The sequence below is a fragment of the Saimiri boliviensis genome, chromosome 1 (genome assembly GCF_048565385.1).
Source record: "Saimiri boliviensis isolate mSaiBol1 chromosome 1, mSaiBol1.pri, whole genome shotgun sequence".
NCBI classification, from domain to species: Eukaryota; Metazoa; Chordata; class Mammalia; order Primates; family Cebidae; genus Saimiri; species Saimiri boliviensis.
Window position 1 is genome coordinate 103,763,361 of NC_133449.1, and position 23,598 is coordinate 103,786,958.

Here is a 23,598-nt window from a genome sequence, read left to right on the forward strand (position 1 = left end):
AGTATGAGCCCCTAAACAGTCAGTCAGCAGCCTGAGGCCCTGCCTCACCATGTAAGATTCCCAAACCCCAGAACACATATGAACAGAGTGCACCCTTAGGACAGAGTTTCTCAACCTCAGCACTATTGACATTTTAGGCCAGGTAAGTCTTTATTGTGAGGAGCTGTTCTGTGCATGGTGGTATGTTCATCAGCACCCCTGACCTCTACCCATTAAAAACAAAAAACACCCCTTCCCAGGAGTTGTGACAACCAAAAGTGTCTCCAGATACTGCTAAATATTTCCTGGAAGACAAACACCCCTCTGGCTGAGAACCACTGTTCTAGGATAATTTGTAGGTAAAATAGCCTGAAATCTCCAAAAAAAACTGCTTGATCTCCTTGCCGCTATACCCTGAGAATGGGATGGAGTACAGCCAGAAAGCTAAGATCTGAAACAGCAGTGCCTTCAGGGGCCAGGAAAGTAATATGAGTGAGCAAAGGCAAGATAAATCTGGGTATAAAACAAGAAGTAGAGGACTGCAGTGGATTGGGGAGTCTATACTCCATTTAAAAGGAGCCACAGCCCACCACAGTGGCTCACACCTATAATCCCAACACATGGGGAGGCTGAGGCAGGAGGATCACTTGAGCCAGGAGTTTGAGGCCAGCCTGGGCAACATAGGGAGACTCTTTTTAAATAAAAAAATAAATATGAAAAGAAACTACGACTACTCAAATCCAGCTCATTGTATCAGGAAAGAATTTGAGTCCAACAAAAAAAGAACTTTACATTTTTCAAGAGAAAAGGCAAATCCTGATTTTCAAATGTTGGCATCTAATTCAAAATTATTTACACCACCACAAACCAAACAAACCTATCTGTGGGCCAAGTCTGGCTCACGGACTGCCAGCTTCCAGACTCTGCCCTAGAGTTAGTTATATAGAGACTTCCTGGGCCCTCCCTTCTAGGATGGAACTTTAATTGTCTAGAATGGCTATAACTTGTTTAGGCAGTCTCCCAACCAACAAGCTGGACCCTCTCATGCCTCAATTTCAAGATTAACTTAATTCTCCTATCCTACCAAAGTCTTACCCTAGATTCAGTGCAGACCTTTGATTTTTTTCCCCCTAAATGACCTATTTGGTTTCTTGCAATTTATGTCTCCTGAAACCACGTTTCTCCCACTGCCACCTCTATTCAAGGAGACTCTCTCAGCATATCCCAGCTCTGCTGAAAGCCTGATACTGCAACCCAAGTTCCAAGAAGGGAAGTAAGCTGAACCCTAAAGCCTACCCTAGTCTGAAGAGAATATGGTTTCATGATTTGGCCATAACTATGACAAGCAAGTTCTTGCCCTCAGGCCTAGATTCTGGAAAAGCCAGTGTTTCTGGGATAGAAAGCCTTCAAGAATTCAGATCCCCAGGAATCTGGGTCAAAGTACATGTTGAATGGCCAAGCATGATGGTTCACACCTATAATCCCAGCACTTTGGGAGGCCAAAGTGGGCAGATCACATGGGCTCAGGAGTTCAAGACCAGTGTGGCCAACATGGTGAAACCTCGTCTCTACTAAAAACACAAAAATTAGCCAGGCATGGTAGCTCACACTTTTAATCCCAGCTACTTGGGAGGCTGAGACAGAAGAGTCGCTTTAACCCAGGAGGCGGAGGTTGCAGTGAGCCAAGATCATGCCACTGCACTCAAGTCTGGGTGACAGAGCGAGACTCCACCCACCTCCCCCGCCAAAAAAAAAAAAATTAAATCCAGTCTGGCATGGGGGCCTACAATCCTAACCACTATACTATACTGCCTGGAAATTACTTATATATCTTCAAACTGTGTTTTCTAACAGTATTTGATGAAAGATTAAATATTAAATTTTTTTTGGAGACAAGGTCTCATTTTGTCACCCAGGCTGTAGTGCAGTGGCATAATCATAACTCACTGCAACCTTGAATTTCTGGCCTCAAGGGATTCTACCTCCTCAGCCTCCTGAGTAGCTGGGATTACAGATGCTCACCACTGCCACTGTCACCAGGCCTGGCTAATTTTTTTTTTTTTTTGAGACGGAGTTTCGCTCTTGTTACCCAGGCTGGAGTGCAATGGCGCGATCTCGGCTCACCGCAACCTCCGCCTCCTGGGTTCAGGCGATTCTCCTGCCTCAGCCTCCTGAGTAGCTGGGATTACAGGCACGCGCCACCATCTCCAGTTAATGTTTTGTATTTTTAGTAGAGACGGGGTTTCACCATGTTGACCGGGATGGTCTCAATCTTTTGACCTCGTGATCCACCCGCCTCGGCCTCCCAAAGTGCTGGGATTACAGGCTTGAGCTACCGCGCCCCGCTAATTATTTTTTTTTTAAGAGGTGGGGTCTTGCCGGGCGCGGTGGCTCAAGCCTGTAATCCCAGCACTTTGGGAGGCCGAGGCGGGTGGATCACGAGGTCAAAAGATTGAGACCATCCCAGTCAACATGGTGAAACCCCGTCTCTACTAAAAATACAAAACATTAACTGGGCATGGTGGCGAGTGCCTGTAATCCCAGCTACTCAGGAGGCTGAGGCAGGAGAATCGCCTGAACCCAGGAGGCGGAGGTTGCGGTGAGCCGAGATCGTGCCATTGCACTCCAGCCTGGGTAACAAGAGCGAAACTCCGTCTCAAAAAAAAAAAAGAGGTGGGGTCTTGCTTTGTTGCCCAGGCTAGTCTCAAACTCCTGTGCTCAAGGGATCCTCCCTCAGCTTCCCAAAGTACTGGAATTACAAGGCATGAGCTACCATGGACAGCCAATATTAATATTTTTTAATTTTAAAAAGCGGTATAAAACCCACAAAATAAGATGCCCTCAAAAAGTACTTATTAAAAATAATAGATATGTACACAAAAAATACTAGAAAGTATTTCACCCAAATAGTAACAATAGTACTGTATGAGGTAAATTCATGAGTGATTTAAAATTTTCTTTTTTCTATCTTTCTGTATTTTTAAAATTATCTGTAAAATCCATGTGTTACTCTTTAATAACACTAGGCTGGGCGTGGCTCACACCTGTAAACTCAGCACTTTGGGAGGCTGAGGCCGGTGGATCACCTGAGGTAAGGAGTTCAAGACCAGCCTGACCAAAATTGTGAAACCCCATCTCTACTAAAAATATAAAAAATTAGCTGGGCTTGGTGGTGGGCGCCTATAATCCCAGTTACTGGGGAGGTTGAGGCAGGAGAATCCCCTAAACCCAGAAGGCTGACACTGCAATGAGCCAAGGTTGCGCCATTGAGCTCCAGCCTGGGCAACAAAAGCAACACTCTTGTCTCAAAAATAAAAAAATAAAAAAATAAAATAAAAAATAAAAATTAGGCCAGGTGCAGTGGTTTATGCCTGTAATCCCAGCACTTCGGGAGGCAGAGGCAGGCAGATCATCTGAGGTCAGGGGTTTAAGACTACCCTGGCTAACATGGTGAAACCGCAGTTCTACTAAAAATACGAAAACTTAGCAAGGCATGGTGGCATGTGCCTGTAATCCCAGCTACTCGGGAGGCTGAGGCAGGAGAATTGCTCCATCTCAAGGGTGGAGGTTGTAGTAGGCTGAGATTGCACCACTGCACCCCAGCCTGGGCGACAGAGAGAGAATCTATCTCAAAAAAAAAAAGGCAGAATATAAAATTATAAGCAAAGTATGGTGCCAAGTCTACAAAAGAATATCAAACTATTAAAAGTACTCTTTTCTTGGTGGTAGATTTTGGATGACTTAAGAGTAATTTAATTTTCTCAATACACATGATTTGTGGGTTGTTTTGTTTTGTTTTTTTTGGAGACAGGGTCTTACTCTGTTACCCAGGCTGGAGTCCAGTGGCATGAACACAGCTCACAGCAGCCTCGACCTCCCAGGCTCAAGAGATCCTCCCATCTAGGCCTTCTGAGTAGCTGGGACCACAGGGCAAACACCAACATGCGCAACTAACTTGTTTTGTAGAGACAGGGTCTCACCATGTTGCCCAGATTGGTCTTGAATTCCTGATCTCAAGCAATTCTCCCACCTCAGCCTCCCAAAGGGCTGGTATTACAGGCATGAGCCACCATGCCTGGCCTAATAGATATATTTTATAATAAGAAAATTATTACCTTTTTTAGAAAGCTCAGTCAGACCAATCTGCCTAGCCAAAGCCTATCAGACATATAGCTAAGTACCCTCCTTCCCTCATCCCAAGGGTATCTGTTTCCCCCTCACTATCCCAAGGAATATGGGGGGGGGGGTTCCCTTTAATTTGTCTTTAATAAATTCCATAAAGTCAAGAGGCATGGGTATTCTACAGTCTGTTATTGCTAACACCAAGTACTCTGAGGCTATTTTTAACACTGGATAAACTACATATACTGCCAAAGTTTTTGCAAGCAGAGATTTGAAAAGAACAGAATAGTATTAAGTGCCTCTAGTAATACAGTGCTAAGGAACATAGAATTCTGAATTCTGGGCCTTTCTCTTTTTAAACACTAGTTCTGTAAGGCTGGGTAAATTCACAGCAATCTTTTCTCCTTACTACCCAGTAAGAGAAAAAGGAAAATAAAGAGGGATTGACTGGGATCTCTCAGGTTCTATCTGCAGAAACTCAAATGTGGCTGCAGGCAGAGCTTGTTTATACAGTCAGTGTAAAGAAGGCTGATACACTAGGAGGAAAAGTGTCACATCTGCTGCTCAGAACAAGTCACAAAGAGCAGCAGCGGCAGACAGGAAACAGTCCTGTGGGCCTGAGGTTTAACACTGTAGGACTCCCACAGTCTAGAGAAGCCTATTTTCTCACTGATGGTTTTTTTTTTTTTTTTTTGAGGCGGAGTTTCGCTCTTGTTACCCAGGCTGGAGTGCAATGGCGCGATCTCGGCTCACCGCAACCTCCGCCTCCTGGGTTCAGGCAAGTCTCCTGCCTCAGCCTCCCGAGAAGCTGGGACTACAGGTACGCACCACCACGCCCAGCTAATTTTTGTATTTTTAGTAGAGACGGGGTTTCACCATGTTGACCAGGATGGTCTCGATCTCTCAACCTCGTGATCCACCCGTCTCAGCCTCCCAAAGTGCTGGGATTATAGGCGTGAGCCACCGCGCCCGGCCTCACTGATGGTTTTAACTAGTTTAAGATAAAAATCTGGGAAATAAAATAACTCTTTTTTTTCCTTTTTCTTTTTTTTTCTTTAGGAACAGAATAAAGGCTTCAACACTGGTTGGGGTTTTTTCAGGGCTAACTTACATCTAGCAACGTTGACTTCAATCAAAACAGCTGTCAAGACAAATAAAAGACATGCCCCAACCTATCACAAAGACCGAAAAACAGAACAAGGGCAGCCAAGAGAGGAGGAACATGAGGCACCAAAAGTCAAGAACAGATTCAAACTTCTCCTGTCCCCATCCTTGATGCTTACTATCTCTCAGGACCAAATGACTGGTAAAATTACTTCCTCAAAAGGTAAGAAGCCTCCCTCCCCTCCAAAATGCAAAATATGCTATTGAAATATAAAGTATCATTATTAGTAGTACCCCCCACCCCCAGCATCCTCCCAATCTCAGCCCCCACTTACATATGCAAGCAGCAGCCAGGAGACGGCAGGCCAGGTATGGGGGATCACAGGTGGGGAAGGACGGCTGGATGATGTAGTTGGCGAAGGTGATGGCGATGATGGCCTGAGCGGTGGGCTCAACAACTAGCAGTGAGACCCACAGGCGGATGAAGGCAATGAAGCCCCCAAAGGCCTCTAGAATATAAGCGTAGCTGGCTCCCGACTTGGTGATAGTGGTCCCCAGCTCTGCATAACAAAGGGCACCCACAACAGAGAAGAGCCCACCAATGGTCCATACAATCAGCGACATCCCATAGGAGGCACTGTATACCAGCACACCCTTGGGTGAGACAAAGATCCCTGAGCCGATCATGTTGCCCACCACCAGGCTGACTCCATTCAGCAGGGAGATCTCCTTCTTCAGTTGCATAGTTTCCGAGGACCTTTGAGGTGGCAAGCTGACATCTTCTTCCACCTGGGATTGGCTGGTGTTAGGGACAAGATGGTAGGTGGGTGTGGGCCTCCCAGGCTCCCTGGCTTCCATGACAAATGGCTCCTGCACACCTGTATTTACTGCAGCCTGGCAAAGAATACAAGTATGTCAGTCTAGGGCAGGAGCTGGTTTAGACCAGATTTCCCTGCCCACTTCCTGTTTAGGGACAGCATGCCATGCACACAACCCTAACTACAATAGGCTTTCTCAGTTCCCACCATAGGACACAGGGAAATAGAGCTGGGTAGACTTTCACTGCTCCCAAGAAAGATACCATGAGAGCTCACACATGATGTGATGATGACTTCCAATGACAAATACCTGTCTTGCAGCCCAGAATAGGCTGGTATTAAATTTGTCCATCCCTGGATTCTCCCTGAGTTGTAGACTTTTGCTCTGTTCTCACCAGCTTAAAACCCACAAACCGGGACAGGGAGGGGGAAAAAATAAAAATAAAAATAAATAAGTAGATAATAATAATAGCCTCTCACTGTCCATACTCAGGTAATCCTGCCCACTCACCTCTACCCAAACATAAACTGGAACTTCTGCAATGTCCAGTGAGACATGAGGATGTCTGCAGCTACTCTCAGGCCAGTAAAGAATGTGAGCAGGTGGTGGGAAGGGCGAGGAAGATGCTAAGAAAAGGGCATATCACCACTGCAGTGACTAGACCGTGGGAGGTCCCTCATGAAAATACACACCTGGCTGGGCATGGTGGCTTACACCTGTAATCCCAGCACTTTGGGAGGCTGAGGCAGGCGGATCATGAGGTCAGGAGATGGAGACTATACTGACAAACATGGTGAAACCCCATCTCTACTAAAAATACAAAAATTAGCTGGGCATGGTGGTGGGCACCTGTAATCCCAGCTACTCAAGAGGCTGAAGCAGGAGAATTGCTTGAACCCAGGAGGCAAAGGTTGCAGTGAGCCGAGATCGTGCCACTGCACTCCAGCCTGGCAACAGAGACTCTGTCTCAAAAAAAAAAAAAAAAAAAAAAATACAGGCCTCTGTATTGTTGTGTCTGCAACGCCTACCTTACTCTCCCACATTGCTGCTTGCTCATTCAACATCTTTCTTTTCCCAAAGTACCCAGAAGAGAGGGGTTACGTGATAAGACAAGGTGGAAAAAGGACATCCAGGGGCATCCTAACCCTAATTTGCCACTGGCATATTTGCTTTCTTCTTCCCCAGCATGCCCCTCATGTTGGATTCCACATTAACCTACCTATGAAGGACCCAGAATCTATCAAAGGAAAATAAGCACCTTCCTGACCCTGCACCCAGCGTGACCTTCTCCTCCCTCAACTCCTGTGACAGTCATGCTTCAGATCCCTTGATCCCATCTCATCTTCAGAAGAAATCTGGTGGACCATCTGATTTCCACCCAGGAGTCAGTCCTTTAAGGTCACAGAGATAACTTCCAATTATCAGCAAGCACATCATCATTCCAGAGGCCTCTTATTCAACAAATGTGTATGTGCCTGAACCTTGCCTCGTGTAGCTCAGAAAAAGGAAACACAGCCAGTCAAGAGTGAGTAGTTCTTAGGGAAAACGCTGATCTCCACAGTCCCCATCCAAAACTCCGGCCTTCCCTATCCCAAACCCCTTCAAGTCTAGACCTGAGCCCAAGTAAAACTCCTCCCAGGCACTAGTCAAGCCTTCCGCCAGTCCCAGGAGTGGAGGCAACCTACCTCTCCTTCGATGAGGCTGAGCTTTAAGGCAGCACCACTTTTGCTCTCACTCTGGAACCAAGCCATGCAGGTTTCCCTGCAGAGGCATGTGGAAACATATTTGTTTTCATGTGCCTGTCAGGTAAGCCCAGGCATCCAGTAGTACAATACAGCTGGGGAGCCAATAGTCTCACATAACAGTCAGATGCAAAGACACCTAGGATGGCTTTTCTACCCAACTCAACAGGGAGACAAGCAGAGAAATCTGACCCTAGTGACCAATCCAGCTTCCTCCATTCCATTACACTCTAGCCCAGAGGACGGGTTGGGGTTATCAGGTATTCCTTTCGTATTCATAAAACCTGGCACTGGTGTCGCTGATATGGCTTTATTAGGTTTGTCTGATACACTGTTGAAACTACCCACTGGCCTTATTTGGAGAGGTGAGGCAGTCAGAGCCCCCGAAGACCTCATGCCTAAGATCTCAGTCGCAGCAACTGAATGAAAGATACGGTTCCTGCTGGAAGGTTAAGGACTCCTTCAGCCAAGGAGAGTAGCAGAATCACAAAAAACTGAAGGCAGATAAGTCTTCTTTCTCTCTCAATCTCTCTCTCTCTTTTTTATTCAAGAGACAGGCTCTCACTTTTGTCACCCAGGTTGGAGTCCAATCATGCAATCATAGCTCACTGCAGCCTCCAACTCCTAGACTCAAACAGTCCTCCTACCTCAGCCTCCTGAGTAGCTAGGACTACAGGTGCTCACTACCATACTCAACTATTTTTTTTAAATCTGTTTGTAGAGACAGTGTTTCACTATGTTGCCCAGACTGGTTTTCAACTCTTTTTTTTTTTTGAGCCAGAGGTTCGCTCTTGTTACCCAGGCTGGAGTGCAATGGCGCGATCTCGGCTCACCGCAACCTCCGCCTCCTGGGTTCAAGCAATTCTCCTGCCTCAGCCTCCCGAGTAGCTGGGACTACAGGCGTGCGCCACCATGCCCAGCTAATTTTTTTGTATTTTTAGTAGCGACGGGGTTTCACCATGTTGACCAGAATGGTCTCAATCTCTTGACCTCATGATTCACCCGCCTTGGCCTCCCAAAGTGCTGGGATTACAGGCTTGAGCCACCGCGCCCGGCCTGGTTTTCAACTCTTAACCTCAACTGATTCTCCTGCCAGGTGCAGTGGCTCATGCCTGTAATCCCAGCACTTTGGGATGCCAAGGAGGACAGATCTTGAGGTCAAGAGGTCAAGACCATCCTGGCCTACATGGTGAAACCCCATCTCTATTAAAAATACAAAAAAATAGCTGGGCATGGTGGCACATGCCTGTAGTCCCAGCTACTCAGGAGTCTGAGGCACGAGAATCGTTTGAACACAGGAGGTGGAGGTTGCAGTGAGCTGAGATCACGCCACTGCACTCCAGCCTGGTGACAGAGCGAGACTCCATTTCAAAAAAAAAAAAAAAAAAGGGCCAGGTGCGATGGCTCACGCCGGTAATCCCAGCACTTTGGTAGGCTGAGGCAGGCAGATCACCTGAGGTCAGGAGTTCAAGACCAGCTCGGCCAACATGGTGAAACCCCGTCTCTACTAAAAATACAAAAATTAGCTGGGCATGGTGGCTGGCACCTGTAATCCCAGCTACCTGGGATTCTGAGGCAGGAGAATCACTTGGAACCAGGAGGCGGAAGTTGCAGTGAGCTAAGATTGTGCCACTGTACTCCAGCATGGGTGACAGAGCAAGACTCTGTTTAAAAAACAAAAAATGCAATTGTTATCAAGAGGCTGTCCTTGGCTAAAGTAATTAAAGTTCCTACCTCTTTGCCAAACACCCAAGAGCAAAACTGTGATGTAACCCTAGCAGTTCCCAAAGGCACATGACTAAGCCTTAGGCTGGCTTGGACACACCTACAACCCCAGGGCCAACCTTTACCTCTTCTCCATATCTAAACTTCACCTTGGCTGGGCACAGTGGTGCACACCTGTAATCCCAGCACTTTAGGAGGCCAAGGCATGTGGATCACTTGAGCCCAGGAGACCAGCCTGGGCAATGGTGAAACCCTGTCTACACCAACAAACTATAAAAGTTAGCTGGGCATGGTGGCACACACTTGTAGTCTTAGTTCCTTGGGAGGCTAAAGTGGAAGGATCAACTGAGCTCAAGAAGGTTGAGGCTGCAGTGAGCCATGATCACACCACTGCACTCTGGCCTGGGAGACAGAAAGAGACCCTGTCTCAAAAAACAAACAAGAAAAAATACAAATAAAATGGGGACAGGCATGATGACTCACACCTATAACACTAGTACTTTGGGAGACCAAGGCAGGAAGATCGCTTGAAGCCAGAAAGGAGTTCGAGAGTAGTCTGGGCAACATAGGGAGACTCTGTCTCTACAAAAAATGAAATAAGAAAAAAATTAGGCCAGGCACAGTGGTCCATACCTGTAAACCAGCACTTTGAGAGGCCGAGGCAAGAGGATTGCCTGAGCCCAAGAGTTCAAGACCAGCCTGGACAACACAGCAAGACCCCATCTCTACAAAAAATATAAAAATTAGCCAGGTGTGGTGGCTCACGCCAGCTACTTGGGAGGCCAAAGTGGGAGCATCTCTTGAGCCAAGGAGGTCAGGGCTGTGGTGAGCGATTATCATGCCACTGCATTCCAGCCTAGGCGACAGAGCAAGACTCTGTCTCCCGACACAAAAAAAAATCCAATATGAAATAGTAAGTCCATCTGGGCATGGTGGCTCATGCCTGTAATCCTACCACTCTGGGCAGCCAAGGCGGGTGGATCACCTGAGGTCAGGAGTTCAAGACCAGCCTGGCCAACATGATGAAACCCCATTTCTACTAAAAATAAAAATTAGCTGGGCGTGGTTGCACATGCCTGTAATCCCAGCTACTTGGGAGGCTGAGGCAGGAGAATCACTTGAACCTGAGAGATAGAGGTTGTAGTGAGTCAAGATCACGCCATTGCATTCTAGCCTGGGAGACAGACCAAGACTCCATCTCAAAACAAAACAAAACAAAAAAATAGCTAAGTCCTCAACTTCTAGCTTCCACTCAAGGATGGATAGCATCATTCCCACTCCAGTGACAAACAACAATTTTTCTTTGGGTAACCAACTAGACTGATGGAAAGACAGCCACCTCCAAGGAGAAAGAGAGATATAAGGTCTGGCTCGCCTGTGGTAGTGGAAGAGATGAGACCACCATTTAGGTGAATCAGAAGAATTCAGGTAAATTTTTTAACAAATTACCAAATGTCAAGTGTGGGTTAGTAAGAGCCACAGACACTCAGGTTTTTTCTACAGACCTCAATGGGTACTCGAAAGAAATACTGGGCAGGTAACCTGAGAAAACTTCACTTGGTAGTGCTGGCTTATGGGAGGAAAAACACCAAGGCCAACCTACACCCTTCTCCTCTAAAGAATAAAAGCCATAAACCCCTGGGAAAGGGCAGCAAACTCTGTCACTCCTAAGGCAGCTGGGGCAGGATAAAAGGAAAAAACAAACCCCTATGCCTGGAGGAGTAGGAAATTCTGGACAAGACCACTAAAGGGGTCTGTCCTCTGGGAAAAGACCCAGAAAGATCCACTCCCAAGACCCAAGGAAAACGACAGGGCCTCCCTAAGATTGAGGCTGAACCAGGACAACAGAGAAACCTCTGCTCCCTACCACCAGGTTAGCAAGCACCCAGGGACAAACAATAGCAGTCTACCATTGAGACTGTGCCTGAGGCATAGGTGCACAGACAAATCCTAAAGCTGAGTGAGAGTGGCTGGATGCAGTGGCTCACACCTGTACTCTCAGCTACTCTGGAGGCTAAGGCTGGAGGATCACTTAAGGTGAAGAGTTTGAGACCAGCCTGGACAACATGGCAAGACCCTATCTCTAAAGAAAAAAATTAAAAAGTAGCCAGACATGATGGCACATGCTTGTAGCCCCAGCTATTTACTCAGAAGGCTGAGGGGGAAGTTTGAGCTCAGGAGTTGGAGGCTGCAGTGAACCATGATGGCACCACTGGCACTCCAGCTCGGGTGACAGAGTGAGATGACCCAGTGAGATCCTTTTTCTTTGTTTTTTGTTTTAATCACCCAGGCTGGAGTGCAGTGGTGTGATCTCGGCTCACTGTAACCTCTGCCTCCAGGGTTTGAGCGATTCTCCTGCCTCAGCCTCTTGAGTAACTGGGACTACAGGCAGACACTACCACGTCTGGGTAATTCTTTTGTATTTTTAGTAGAGATGGGGTTTCACCATGGCTGGTCTCCAACTCCTGGCCTCAGGTGATCCACCCACCTCGGCCTTCCAAAGTGCTGAGATTACAGAAGTGAGCCACCTCATCTGGTCCCAAGTGAGACCTTTTCTCTGAAAAAAATTAATAGATGGGGGGAGGGGGGAAAGAGAAAAATAAATAAATAAACAAACAAAAAAACAAATAAAGCTGAGGGCATGGATGAAGGATAACCACTGAGAAAAAGCCTCCCTCCAGCAAACCAACTGTAATCTGGCAAGAAAACACAAGAGGAATTTGAAGCCACTGGTGCACCTAACGTAACCATAGCAACAATAAAACCCAAACACAACTGTCTCCTGACTAGGAGTTCAAACTCCGATACAAACAGTCTAGCAAAAGAAGAGCTGTAACTTCTTCTCAAAATAAACACTATATACCTCAGTTTCTACTGCTCCACATACTGTATCCGCAGTCAATAACAAGATACAAACAACATTTAAAAAGCAAGAAAAACAACACACTATCAAGAAACAAAGTAATCAACAGGACCACACTTAGAGATGACCCAGATAATGGAAACATCAAACAAGGAATTTTTTTTTTTTTAGGAGATGGGGTTTCACCATGTTAGGCAGGATGGTCTCGATCTGATCCCATGATCCGCCCGCCTCGGCCTCCCAAGGTGCTGGGATTACAGGCGTAAGCCACCGTGCAGGGCCAAATCATTGTGTTTGATACATTAAAGGCTCTAATGAAAAAGTTGAACAGCATGTGGAAACAAATGTGGAACTTCAGCAGTGAGATGAAAACCAAAAGGCTCAAAATGGAAAAAGTGAAAAAATAGAACAAAACATTGAACAGCTGTGGGGCAATAACAAATAGCCGAGGTAAATATTTTTTAAATACATTTTTGCTCTCTTTTAATATATTTTTAGACTATAACTGACTACCCAAAGGAAAAACAGTAGCAATGTATTATGGGATTATAGAATATTTAAAAGTAAAAATGTCAAGCCCGACACAGTGGCTCATACCTATAATCCCAGCACTTTGGGAGGCTGAGGCAGGTGGAATCACTTGAGCCCAGGAGTTTGAGACCAGCCTAGGCAACACGGCAAGAGCCTGTCTCTACAAAAAATACAAAAATTAGGCATGGTGAAGAGTACCTATAGTCCCAGCTACTCAGGAGGCTAAGGGAGGATGATCCCTTGAATCCAAGAGGCAGGGGTTGCAGTGAGCTGAGACTGTACCACTGCACTCCAGCCTGGGCACTTGAGTGAGACTTGGTCACCAAAAAGACAAGTAAAGCATCTGGACAGTCGCAGTGGGAGGCCAAGATGGGAGAGAGGAACACTTGAGGCCAGAAGTTCAAGACCAGCCTGAGCAACTTTTCTGTCTCTACAAAAGGAAGAAAAGAAGGATGGATGGATGGATGGATGGATGGATGGATGGATGGGAGCGTGGGAGAGTGGGAAGGGAGAGAACTGGCTATGTTAACATCAGACATTTTCTGTCACAGTACTTATTCTTCAGGTAACAATTGATAAAGGAAAATAAATAATGGCAAAAAGCTGCTAAGACTTGGTTTTGAAAGAATTTGCATTTAATTAATCACAACAGTAGCTATATATATTCCAAAAACAGCAGTTCATACCTGTGTGAGACACGTCTATGCTATCCTCAGAGTAGATCTGCAGACCCTCTGCAACAATAGAATGAAAATCGCTGATTCAAGAAGCCAATCATTAAGACATTACCTCCAGCTAAGCATTATGAGAGGGTCATCAAAATTCTACCAGATCACCCTTTTGAATTGGCTATACTTGTCCCTCAATTTGTATCTAATTGATAAGAGAAATTGATATTCCCAATTAGTTATAGATGCAATGAAAAAACAAGACAGAGAGAAATTGGTATGTGAGGATCACACACAATATCAATCTCTCTTAGCCTGGGTAACAGGTCAAAACCTAGTCTCTACAGAAAAATACAAAATATTAGGCTGGTTGCAGTGGTTCAAGCCTGTAATCCCAGCACTTTGGAAGGCCGATGTAAGAGGATGGCTTGAGGCCAGGAGTTTGAGACCAACCTGGGCAACATGGCAAAAACAAAAATTTTTTTTAAATTTATAAAAATTCCAGCCATGCACAGTGGCTCATGCCTGTAATCCCAGCATTTTGGGAGGCTGAGGCAGGTAATCCCAGCACTTTGGGAGGCTGAGGCAGGCGGATCACCTGAGGTCAGGAATTCAAGACCAGCCTGACAAACACGGCAAAACCCCGTCTCTACTAAAAATACAAAAATTAGCCAGGCATGGTGGCAGGCAACTATAATCCCAGCTACTCGGAAGGCTGAGGCAAGAGAATCGCTTGAACCCCGTAATCAGAGGTTGCAGTCAGCCAAGGTCACACCATTGCACTCCAGCCTGGGGGACAAGAGCAAGACTTTGTCTCCAAAAAAAAAAAAAAGTTCCTGCAGTCTCCAGCACCAGATAATAAAGGAACTGAACAGACCACTAAAATTTCCACATGAAAATTTAACCAGGAAACTGCCACAAGAAATTTTGGAATAAATGAATTTATCACAATTCAATTACATCAGAAAACAATGAGACGAATGGAGGAAAAAGTTCAATTACAAAGGAAGTTTTACAAACTAGATTTAAAACCAAAAATTCTTTAATGACGAGAGGGAAAAATGCTATTGAGACTGTTTAGAAAAACTCAAAACCATTTTTACTGTGTACTCTCACATGACAACAATCAACACAGAAGATTTCTGTGACCAAATGCGGAGTGGTGGGGGGGTTCCCCACTAACAAGCAATCAGTTCTCCCAGGGGAGACCAACGGAGTGTCCTCCAGTTCAATTCTAACACTGTCTACCAAGACAGCATCAGATCCCACATGGAGAAGGCTCGGTCCCACGAGACCACCCCTCCCCCACAGGACACTGGGCGCAAATCCAGGCCTCCTGGGTTCAAGCAATTCTCCTGTCTCAGCCTCCTGAGTAGCTAGGATTACAGTATTCTACGTATTTTAGGAGTTGTATGCTCTGAAACGGGGCTGAAGACCAAACTCTTTCAAGTTGGGGCTCCCAAGACCCCTCTTTGAGTCCGATTAATTTACTAGAGCAGCACACAGAACTCAGGGAAACACTTACTTACCTTTACTGATGTATTAGAAAAGGTATTAAAAGGATACAGCTGAAGATGTGTGCAGAGCCAGGCATGAGGTAAGGATCACAGGCATTCCTTGTCCTCCCAGGGAGAAGTACCCTCCAGTAACCTCCACTTGTCCAGCTATCCGAAAGCTCCCTAAACCCCAGCCTCTTAGGTTTTTATGGAGGCTTCATTACACAGGCACAAGTGATTAAGCCACTGGCCATTGGTGATCAGCTTAACCTCACCCTCCTCCTTCTCCCCTCCCCAGAGGTTGGGGGTGGGGCTCAAAGTCCCAACCCTCTAATCCTGACTTGGTCTTTCCAGTGACCAGCCCCCATCCTGAAGCTCTCTGGGGGCTGTCAGCCACCAGTCAACTTATCAGCATACAAAAAGACATTACTTTGGTCTAAGTATTTTAGGAATTGTATGCTAGGAAATGGAGCTGAAGATCAAAACATATTTTGCTATATCACAGAGAAATACATCAAAATCATTTTATTTCCCCCTCTGGTTGAATCAAAATCTTTTTTTTTTTTTAGCCTTTTTTTTTTATTCCTTCTTTTTGAATCAAAATCTTAACTATGGTGAAAACACAGAAGGCTTTCTTATTTACACCTCTCTGAGTTACATATTGTCCACAATTATATGAATTAGTATGTTCTATTGTTTTGTTTTGTTTTTCAAAAAATAAGACCGGGTACGGTGGCTCACACCTGTAATCCCAAAACTTTGGGAGGCCGAGGCAGGTGGATCACGAGGTCAGGAGTTTAAGACCAGCCTGGCCAAGATGGTAAAACTCTGTCTCTACTAAAAATACAAAAAAATTAGCCAGACATGGTGGTGGGCGCCTGTAATCCCAGCTACTCGGGAGGCTGAGACAGGTTGCAGTGAGCCTAGACTGTGCCACTGCACTCCAGCCTGGGTGACAGAACAACATTCCATCTCAAAAAAAAAAAAAAAAGACGGGAGTAAGGTCTCACTATGTTGACCAAGCTGGTCTCAAGCAATCCTCCCATCTCGGTCTCTCAAAGTGCTAGGATTACAGGTGTGACCCACCATGCCAGACCTGCATTAGTTTTTTTAAATGCTCAAACTTAGAAAAAAAATACATTTATTGTACTGGTTTCTTAATCAAATAATGAAATCAAATAATTAAAATTATGTGTCCCTTTATTCTTAGGAAACCAGGAGACTCAAGATATTTCAGCTCCCAATCACAGTAGGTAAGACAGCCTCACTTTCATGGCTTTGGTTTTCTATATTTTTAACAACCTCATTGTTAAGTATCCCTCAGTAAAATCCACCACAGGCTGGGCGCTGTGGCTCCTGCCTATAATCCCAGCACTTTGGGAGGCCTAGGCAGATGGATCACCTGTGGTCAGGAATTTGAGATCAGCCTGACTGACATAGAGAAACCCCATCTCTACTAAAAATACAAAATTAGCCGGGTGTGGTGGCACATGCCTGTAATCCCAGCTACTTGGGAGGCTGAGGCAGGAGAATCACATGGGAGGCAGAGGTTGCAGTGAGCTGAGATCGCACCATTGCACTACAGCCTGGGCAACAAGAGTGAAACTACATCTCAAAAACAAAAAAAAGCCGGGCGCGGTGGCTCAAGCCTGTAATCCCAGCACTTTGGGAGGCCGAGGCGGGTGGATCACGAGGTCAAGAGATCGAGACCATCCTGGTCAACATGGTGAAACCCCGTCTCTACTAAAAATACAAAAAAGTAGCTGGGCATGGTGGCACGTGCCTGTAATCCCAGCTACTCAGGAGGCTGAGGCAGGAGAATTGCCTGAATCCAGGAGGCGGAGGTTGCGGTGAGCCGAGATCGCGCCATTGCACTCCAGCCTAGGTAACAAGAGCGAAACTCCGTCTCAAAAAAAAACAAAAAAAATAACAAAAACAGCCGGGCGCGGTGGCTCAAGCCTGTAATCCCAGCACTTTGGGAGGCCGAGGCGGGTGGATCACAAGGTCGAGAGATCGAGACCATCCTGGTCAACATGGCGAAATCCCGTCTCTACTAAAAATACAAAAAACTAGCTGGGCGTGGTGGCGTGTGCCTGTAATCCCAGTTACTTAGGAGGCTGAGGCAGGAGAATTGCCTGAGCCCAGGAGGTTGCGGTCAGCCGAGATCGCACCATTGCACTCCAGCCTGGGTAACAAGAGCGAAACTCAAAACAAACAAACAAACAAACAAACAAACAAAAAACATGACAATTATTCTTTAGAAAAACATGTAATACAGCTGGGTGAGGTGGCTCACACCTGTAATCCCAGCACTTTGGGAGGCTGAGGCGGGTGGATCACAAGGTCAAGAGATCAAGACCATCCTGGCCAACATGGTAAAACCCTGTCTCTACTAAAAATACAAAAATTAGCTGGGCGAGGTGGCAGGTACCTGTAATCCCAGCTACTTGGGAGGCTAAGTCGGGAAGAATCACTTGAACCCAGGAGGCAGAGGTTGCAGTGAGCTGAGATTGCCCCACTGCACTCCAGCCTGTCAACAGAGCAAGACTTCATCTCAAAAAAACAAAAAACGAAAAAGAAAAAGGTGTAATATAAATACATAATTTATTTTTATAATTAGCATTAACATGTAACATTAAAGAGTTCTTAATTTATTTTTTTATTTTTTATTTTTATTTTTTGAGACGGAGTTTCGCTCTTGTTACCCAGGCTGGAGTGCAATGGCGCGATCTCGGCTCACCGCAACCTCCGCCTCCTGGGTTCAGGCAATTCTCCTGCCTCAGTCTCCTGAGTAGCTGGGATTTCAGGCACGTGCCACCATGCCCAGCTAATTTTTTGTATTTTTAGTAGAGAGGGGGTTTCACCATCTTGACCAGAATGGTCTCGATCTCTTGACCTCGTGATCCACCCACCTCGGCCTCCCAAAGTGCTAGGATTACAGGCGTGAGCCACCGCGCCCGGCCCCAAAGTTCTTAATTATGTATAAGCCATTCTCTTTACTAATACTGTGTTCACACCTATACAAATAAGTAAAAGCTTTTTTTTTTTTGAGATGGAGTCTTCATCTTGTTGCCCCGGCAGGAGTGCAATGGCTCGATCTCGGCTCAGTGCTACCTCCGCCTCTCAGATTCAAGCGATCCTTCTGCCTCAGCCTCCTGAGTAACTGGGATTACAGGTGAGCGCCACCACTCCCAGCCAATTTTTGTATTTTTAGTAGAGACGAGGTTCCTCCATGTTGGGCAGGTTGGTCTTGAACTCTCGACCTCAGGTGATTCGCCCACCTCAGCCTCCCAAAGTGCTGGGGTTACAGGCATGAGCCACTGTGCTGGGCCTAAAAACTCTTTGTAAATCACACAGAAGAAAACGGACAGAAGACAGCCAACAATATTCACCTGTCGAGAAATACACGAACATCACACTTTCACAAGCTACCTCCTCATAAATTCAGTAATGAGAAGGAAATGAAGTCCCCCGCAGCAAGGCCTAATTCCACTTGTCTGCCTTGGCCATGTAATCTCTGCAACAAAGAGTGGGAGGGAACTGATTAAAAAATGAACCCTTCTAACCTGAGAAAGCTGATTTTAAAATATATACATATAAGTGTATATGTACACACACACATATATATAATTTTTTAAAATGAACCAAGAAAGCAGCAGAATATTTCCTGGCAAAATCTAAATTTTACATGCCCGGCAGGGGCAGTCCTAATTACTGAGAGGTCCCATGACACCCACAGGGTGGGTATGACTGAAGTAGCCAGCCCAAACCTGTCAGAGAACTGGCCTTGTCACATTAAATCATGCATGTCTAGGCAGCTCTGGGGCCCCAGGTCCCGTGGGCACCGTTTGCATAACTCTTTTAGGAAAGAATCTACATCCTAGAGACTACAGCAGGCAGCACAAAGGTCAGGACATTTCTTCTACTAAGAAATTCCAGGGAGGCTGGGAGCGGTGGCTCACGCCTGTAATCTAATCCCAGCACTTTGGGAGGCCAAGGCTGGTGGATCCCTTGAGGTCAGGAGTTCGAGACCAGCCTGGCCAACATGGTGAAACCCCATCTCTACCAAAAATACAAAAATTAGCCAGGCGTGGTGGCACGTATCTGTAATCTCAGCCACTGGGGAGGCTGAGGCAGGAGAGTCCCTTGAACCTGGGATGTGGAGGTTGCAGTGAGCTGAGATTGCACCACTGCACTCCAGTCTGAGGGACAAGAGTAAGACTTCATTTCAAAAAAAAAAAAAGGAAGAAATTCCAGGGAGATGGAGATCATAAAACTGGTATAAGCAATAAAAATACATCCACGGCCAGATGGGGAAGGAGGACAAGGGGAGGAAGACAGTAGAAAATCAGGCTGGTGGTTTTCCACACACTTGTCAGGAAAAGAAACCCCAGTGTAACGACTTGAATGACGTTCTGAGATCAAAGTTGGGAAGCAAAAGTCACCAGTGCAGCATACGTGGAACCTGAGTAACGCAGGCAGCCTGGGCAGGTCCCCAAAGGGCCTCACCGCCACCAAAAAGAGGTGGAACTGATGTCAGGAAGCAGCAGTCACAGCCTTTCAAGTCTGCTGCTCCCGGATCTGAAATCTGGGAGCAGCTCTGAGAGATAAGCAAGCTCCGAATCGCTGGGCACTGAAGTGCTGCGCTGCAAGCTGAGCTGGCCCTGCCTTTTTCCCCCATCAAGGGCAGAGACTGAATTCTTTTAAACTGTGTCACAAAGCTCAGGGCACACAAGAGGTACTCAAAAACGTATTCGCCGACACCCTGACTCCTATTTATATTGACCATTACACAACATGTTTGCTTGGAGCCCAGTGAAGGATTTTCAGAATGTTTCACGTCTGTCTCCCCACATTTAGGACAAGAGATAGTCACACAAGATGACAGACTGTGGGGACGCTCAAAAAGAGCCATCATCACCGGGGGCACGAGAGTTCCCCAGCGCCAGCAGCCCAACGCTCCTGGCCCCAGCACGCCACAAAACCTTGCGGCATTCTCTAAAGTCAGTGGACTGATTTTAAAATGAGAATCGTCATTCTTGCGACAGCTCCCAGAAGCCGGGCTCCTGCGGTCCTGAGCCCGCGTCTTTCTCCGCCCCGCCGCGGCCGCCACACAGCACAGGGTCTCCGTCCTGAAGTCGGGGGCGCAGTCACAGACCCTCTCAGGGCCGCCGTCGCACGGTCTCCCCCTCGCGGCGTGGCCCGCGCACTCAGCGTCCCGGTCACCCTCGCACCTGGGGTTCCCCTCTCTACACACACCCGGGTCTTCCTCACACGCGCCGCGTCGCCGGCACACTCCGGGGCCGGCTCCCCCACGGTCACCATCAGCCTCCGGGGCTCGTGCTCACGCAGCGTTTCCCCCACACTCGGTCCTCACGCCGGAGGTCCCTCTCCCCTCGCGGTGCCGCTCCTCACCCGCGGCGCCTCTCGGGCGGCCCCAGCCGGCCAGCCCCGCGCAGTTTCCGGGCCGCATCCCGCTCCGGGTGGCGGCGGCGAAGACCAAGAGGGTTCGGCTCCCGCAGAACGCGGCCCGGTCCTGGCCCTGCTCCCCGCGCGCCCGCCCACGGCCCGGCCCGTTACCTCTCGGTGGCCGGACGCCGCCAGGATGCTCGGTCGCGCCGCCGCCGCCACGGCCGCTCAGGCCCCGCCCCGCCACGTCATCCGCCCCCGGATCGCGACAGCGCGCGCCGCGTCGGGATAGAGTTCCGCTAGGGGCCCGCTGGCGGCGGCGTTTCCAGGCCCCTGTGGCCGCCACGGCTTGGCCGGTACCGGGTCTGCAGGCCCGGCCCGTGTACGTGGACGCCCCACAGCCCCCAGCGGCCTCGACGAGTCCGGGCCACCCTCGCCGCCCTGGAGTCACACGGAGACTTCAAGGGCGTCCACACCGGGACATTCCCGCGGGGAGCTCACATCGGCCCCCGCACCCGGTTCCTATCTTGCCCTTGGCCTGGGCCCGGCGCCCAGGGGGTCCCCTGCAGCTCACACAGAGATCTAAACGGTCTCCGCCGGGCCGTCGCCCTCCCACCCCTCGACCCTCCCATCCCCCGCCTAGGAACCCCACACAAGGCAGACTCTGCAGGCTCTTTCGGCCAACCCCAGGCCTCCCTGGAGCTCTGTCCTCATCTTCCCTGTCCCTGCTGCCACCTCTCTTGGGGGAGCTGCACGTCCTGCCCCCTTCCCCTCCTTCTGTTTGCTCCTCCATCTTCCTCTTCCTCTGGTGGCTCTGGGGCTCTGTCTAGAGCCTCCTGACCTCATGAGCCCCTGAGCCCGCCACCGAAATTTCCTGTCCACACCTCAAGCACTGATTTTCCCCAGGGCCCTGGAGTCTTTTCACCCGGCCATATGACCACAAGTGCACATCCTCTGGTTCCAGACCACACCCAAGACCCTGCTCCCTGCTACCCAGTCAGAAACAGGCAGCACCCCAGACCCTTCCTCCCTCTCCCCCTAGGGCCTACACCCTGTCTTCTCCCCAGCCACAATGACTTCCCAATCCCAATCCTGCTCCCCTTAACTTATCTCCGCAGAGTGGGGGATGCTCCTAAAATACAGACTGTGGTGACTTTGTATCTCCCCTGCCTAAAAACCCTTCCATTCTCCTCCCTGCAGGCCTGGGATGACAATGCTTGAGGAGCCCTCGCTGCTGCTGCCCTCCTGCCTGCCCTCTGCTTGGAACACCTCCGCTAAGTGTCAGTGAGGGGATGTATACACTTGGATCAATTGAGTCGCACTCTTTGCCTCCCACCTCCCTGGCTGGGCAGAGGGATGGCTCTGGACACTTGTGTTGGCAGCCGGCCCACTTGTCCTTGCAACAGCTGCATGTAAGATCTGCCAGCTCCTGTGCCTCTGGCTTTGCAGTCTCACACCTAGTTACAGTAGCCCATCAGCTGAAAGCCCCGTGTACCCCACACCCTGAATCAGATGTTCTCCAACACCATCAGTGTTCCTCAGGACCACCCTGCAGAGTACATTTATTTTGTAACCATTCTTTTTTTTTTTTTTTTTTTTTTTTTTTTTTTGAGATGGACTCTCCCTCTGTTGCCCAGGCTGGAGTGCAGTCATGCAATCTCAAGCTCACTGCAACCTCTGCCTCCCAGGTTCAAGCGATTCTCCTGCCTCAGCCTCCCATTAGCTGGGATTACACATGCCTGCCACCATGCTCAGCTAATTTTTGTATTTTTAGTAGAGACGGGGTTTTACCATGTTGGCCAGGCTGGTCTTGAACTCCTCCTCAGTGATCCACCTGCCTCAGCCTCCCAAAGTGCTGGGATTACAAACATGAGCCACCGCACCCAGCAACCATTCTTCTGCTTTTAGAGATAGGATCCCACTATTGCTCAGACTGGAGTGCAATGGCTATTCACAGGTGTGATCATAGCTCACTGCAGTCTCAAACTCCTGGTCTCAAGCGATCCTCCTGCTTCAGCTCAGCTTCCACTTGGGACTACAGGTTTATGAGAGTCTTGCTCTGTCTCTCCTGGGGTGGAGTGCAGTGGCACCATCTTGGCTTACTGCAGCCTCCACCTCCAGGGTTCCAGTGATTTTCCTGTCTCAGCCCCCTGAGTACCTAGGACTACAGGCATGTGCCACCACACCTGGCTAATTTTGTATTTTTAGTAGAGATGGGGTTTCGCCATGTTGGCCAGGCTGGTCTTGAACTCCTGACCCCAGGTGATCCACCCACCTGGTCCTCCCAAAATGCTGGGATCATAGGCATGAACCACGGTGCCTAGCCTATTTCACCTTTAGAGGTAAAGTCCTACCCAGGCTGGTCTCAAACTTCTGGGCTCAAGCAATTCTCCCACCTTAGCCTCTTGAGTGGGTGGAACTATAAGCGTGCCAATGCACCCAGATGTCTCCTTTCTTTGGATGAGGAAACTGAGGGTCAGGAGGCTCCCCAGACAACTTGCCTGGAGCTAGTAGAGCTGAGATTTGAATCCTGGTGTGCTGTTACTAAAGCCTTCTCTGACTCCGTGCCCTCTCGATGCAGCTATGAAACTGACGGTGACAGCGAAGCTAAAATGGGTCAGAGGTGAGTGAGGTGCCATGAGTAGGTGGGTGTCAGGGCCAAGCAGGGAGTCAGATTGGGCAGGGCCTGGGGTGAAGCTCCCTTTCATGTTGTCATACTTTTACTGAGGCCAGAGCTGCAGCTGGACCAGAGTATTTTTTACCCCAGATATTTTTACCCCACTCTGGGTCACCCTGTCCTTCCAGGTTTGGCTACAGGTGGTGGTGAGAGGGTTTAGAGTGCCCTCTTGTGGTCTCTGGTATATCAAAGCCTGGCACCCTGGTTGCTGGGGCTCAGTGAAGACGGAACCGGGTACTGGCTAGGCTCTGGACTACAAAGTTCAGACCGAGACCCTATCCCTATCCATTTCCCTGTCTCTGTCTGTCTTGGTCTCTGTCTGTACTAGTCTCAGCCTAGTAGTGTATTTTCCTCCCTTGAGCTCTCTCATCTGTACCTCCCCAGGGGTACAGATAGCAGGTTGATGAGCTGAAGACACAAAGAAGGGTGGCATCCTAAAAAGAACTCTAGGTTCAAAGGATGC

The 23,598-nt window shown here is 48.2% G+C and overlaps 1 protein-coding gene across 5 annotated transcripts in view; it reads right to left on the bottom strand.

The window, feature by feature from the left end:
- The window catches only part of SLC7A6 (solute carrier family 7 member 6), a 39,721-nt gene extending 19,009 nt beyond the window's left edge, over nucleotides 1-20,712 (bottom strand). Inside the window, exons 1-5 of one of the 5 annotated variants that reach the window (XM_074401603.1) lie at nucleotides 20,465-20,621; nucleotides 18,442-18,566; nucleotides 13,572-13,619; nucleotides 7,283-7,785; nucleotides 5,541-6,099 (exon numbers count right to left, since the gene is read on the bottom strand). In XM_074401603.1, coding sequence (XP_074257704.1) covers nucleotides 5,541-6,099; nucleotides 7,283-7,339 — 616 coding nt within the window. In that variant the 5' untranslated portion in view covers nucleotides 7,340-7,785; nucleotides 13,572-13,619; nucleotides 18,442-18,566; nucleotides 20,465-20,621. The other 4 variants (XM_074401605.1, XM_039478183.2, XM_074401601.1 and 1 more) reach the window with 4 other exon arrangements.
- Nucleotides 20,713-23,598: the final 2,886 nt, after the last annotated feature.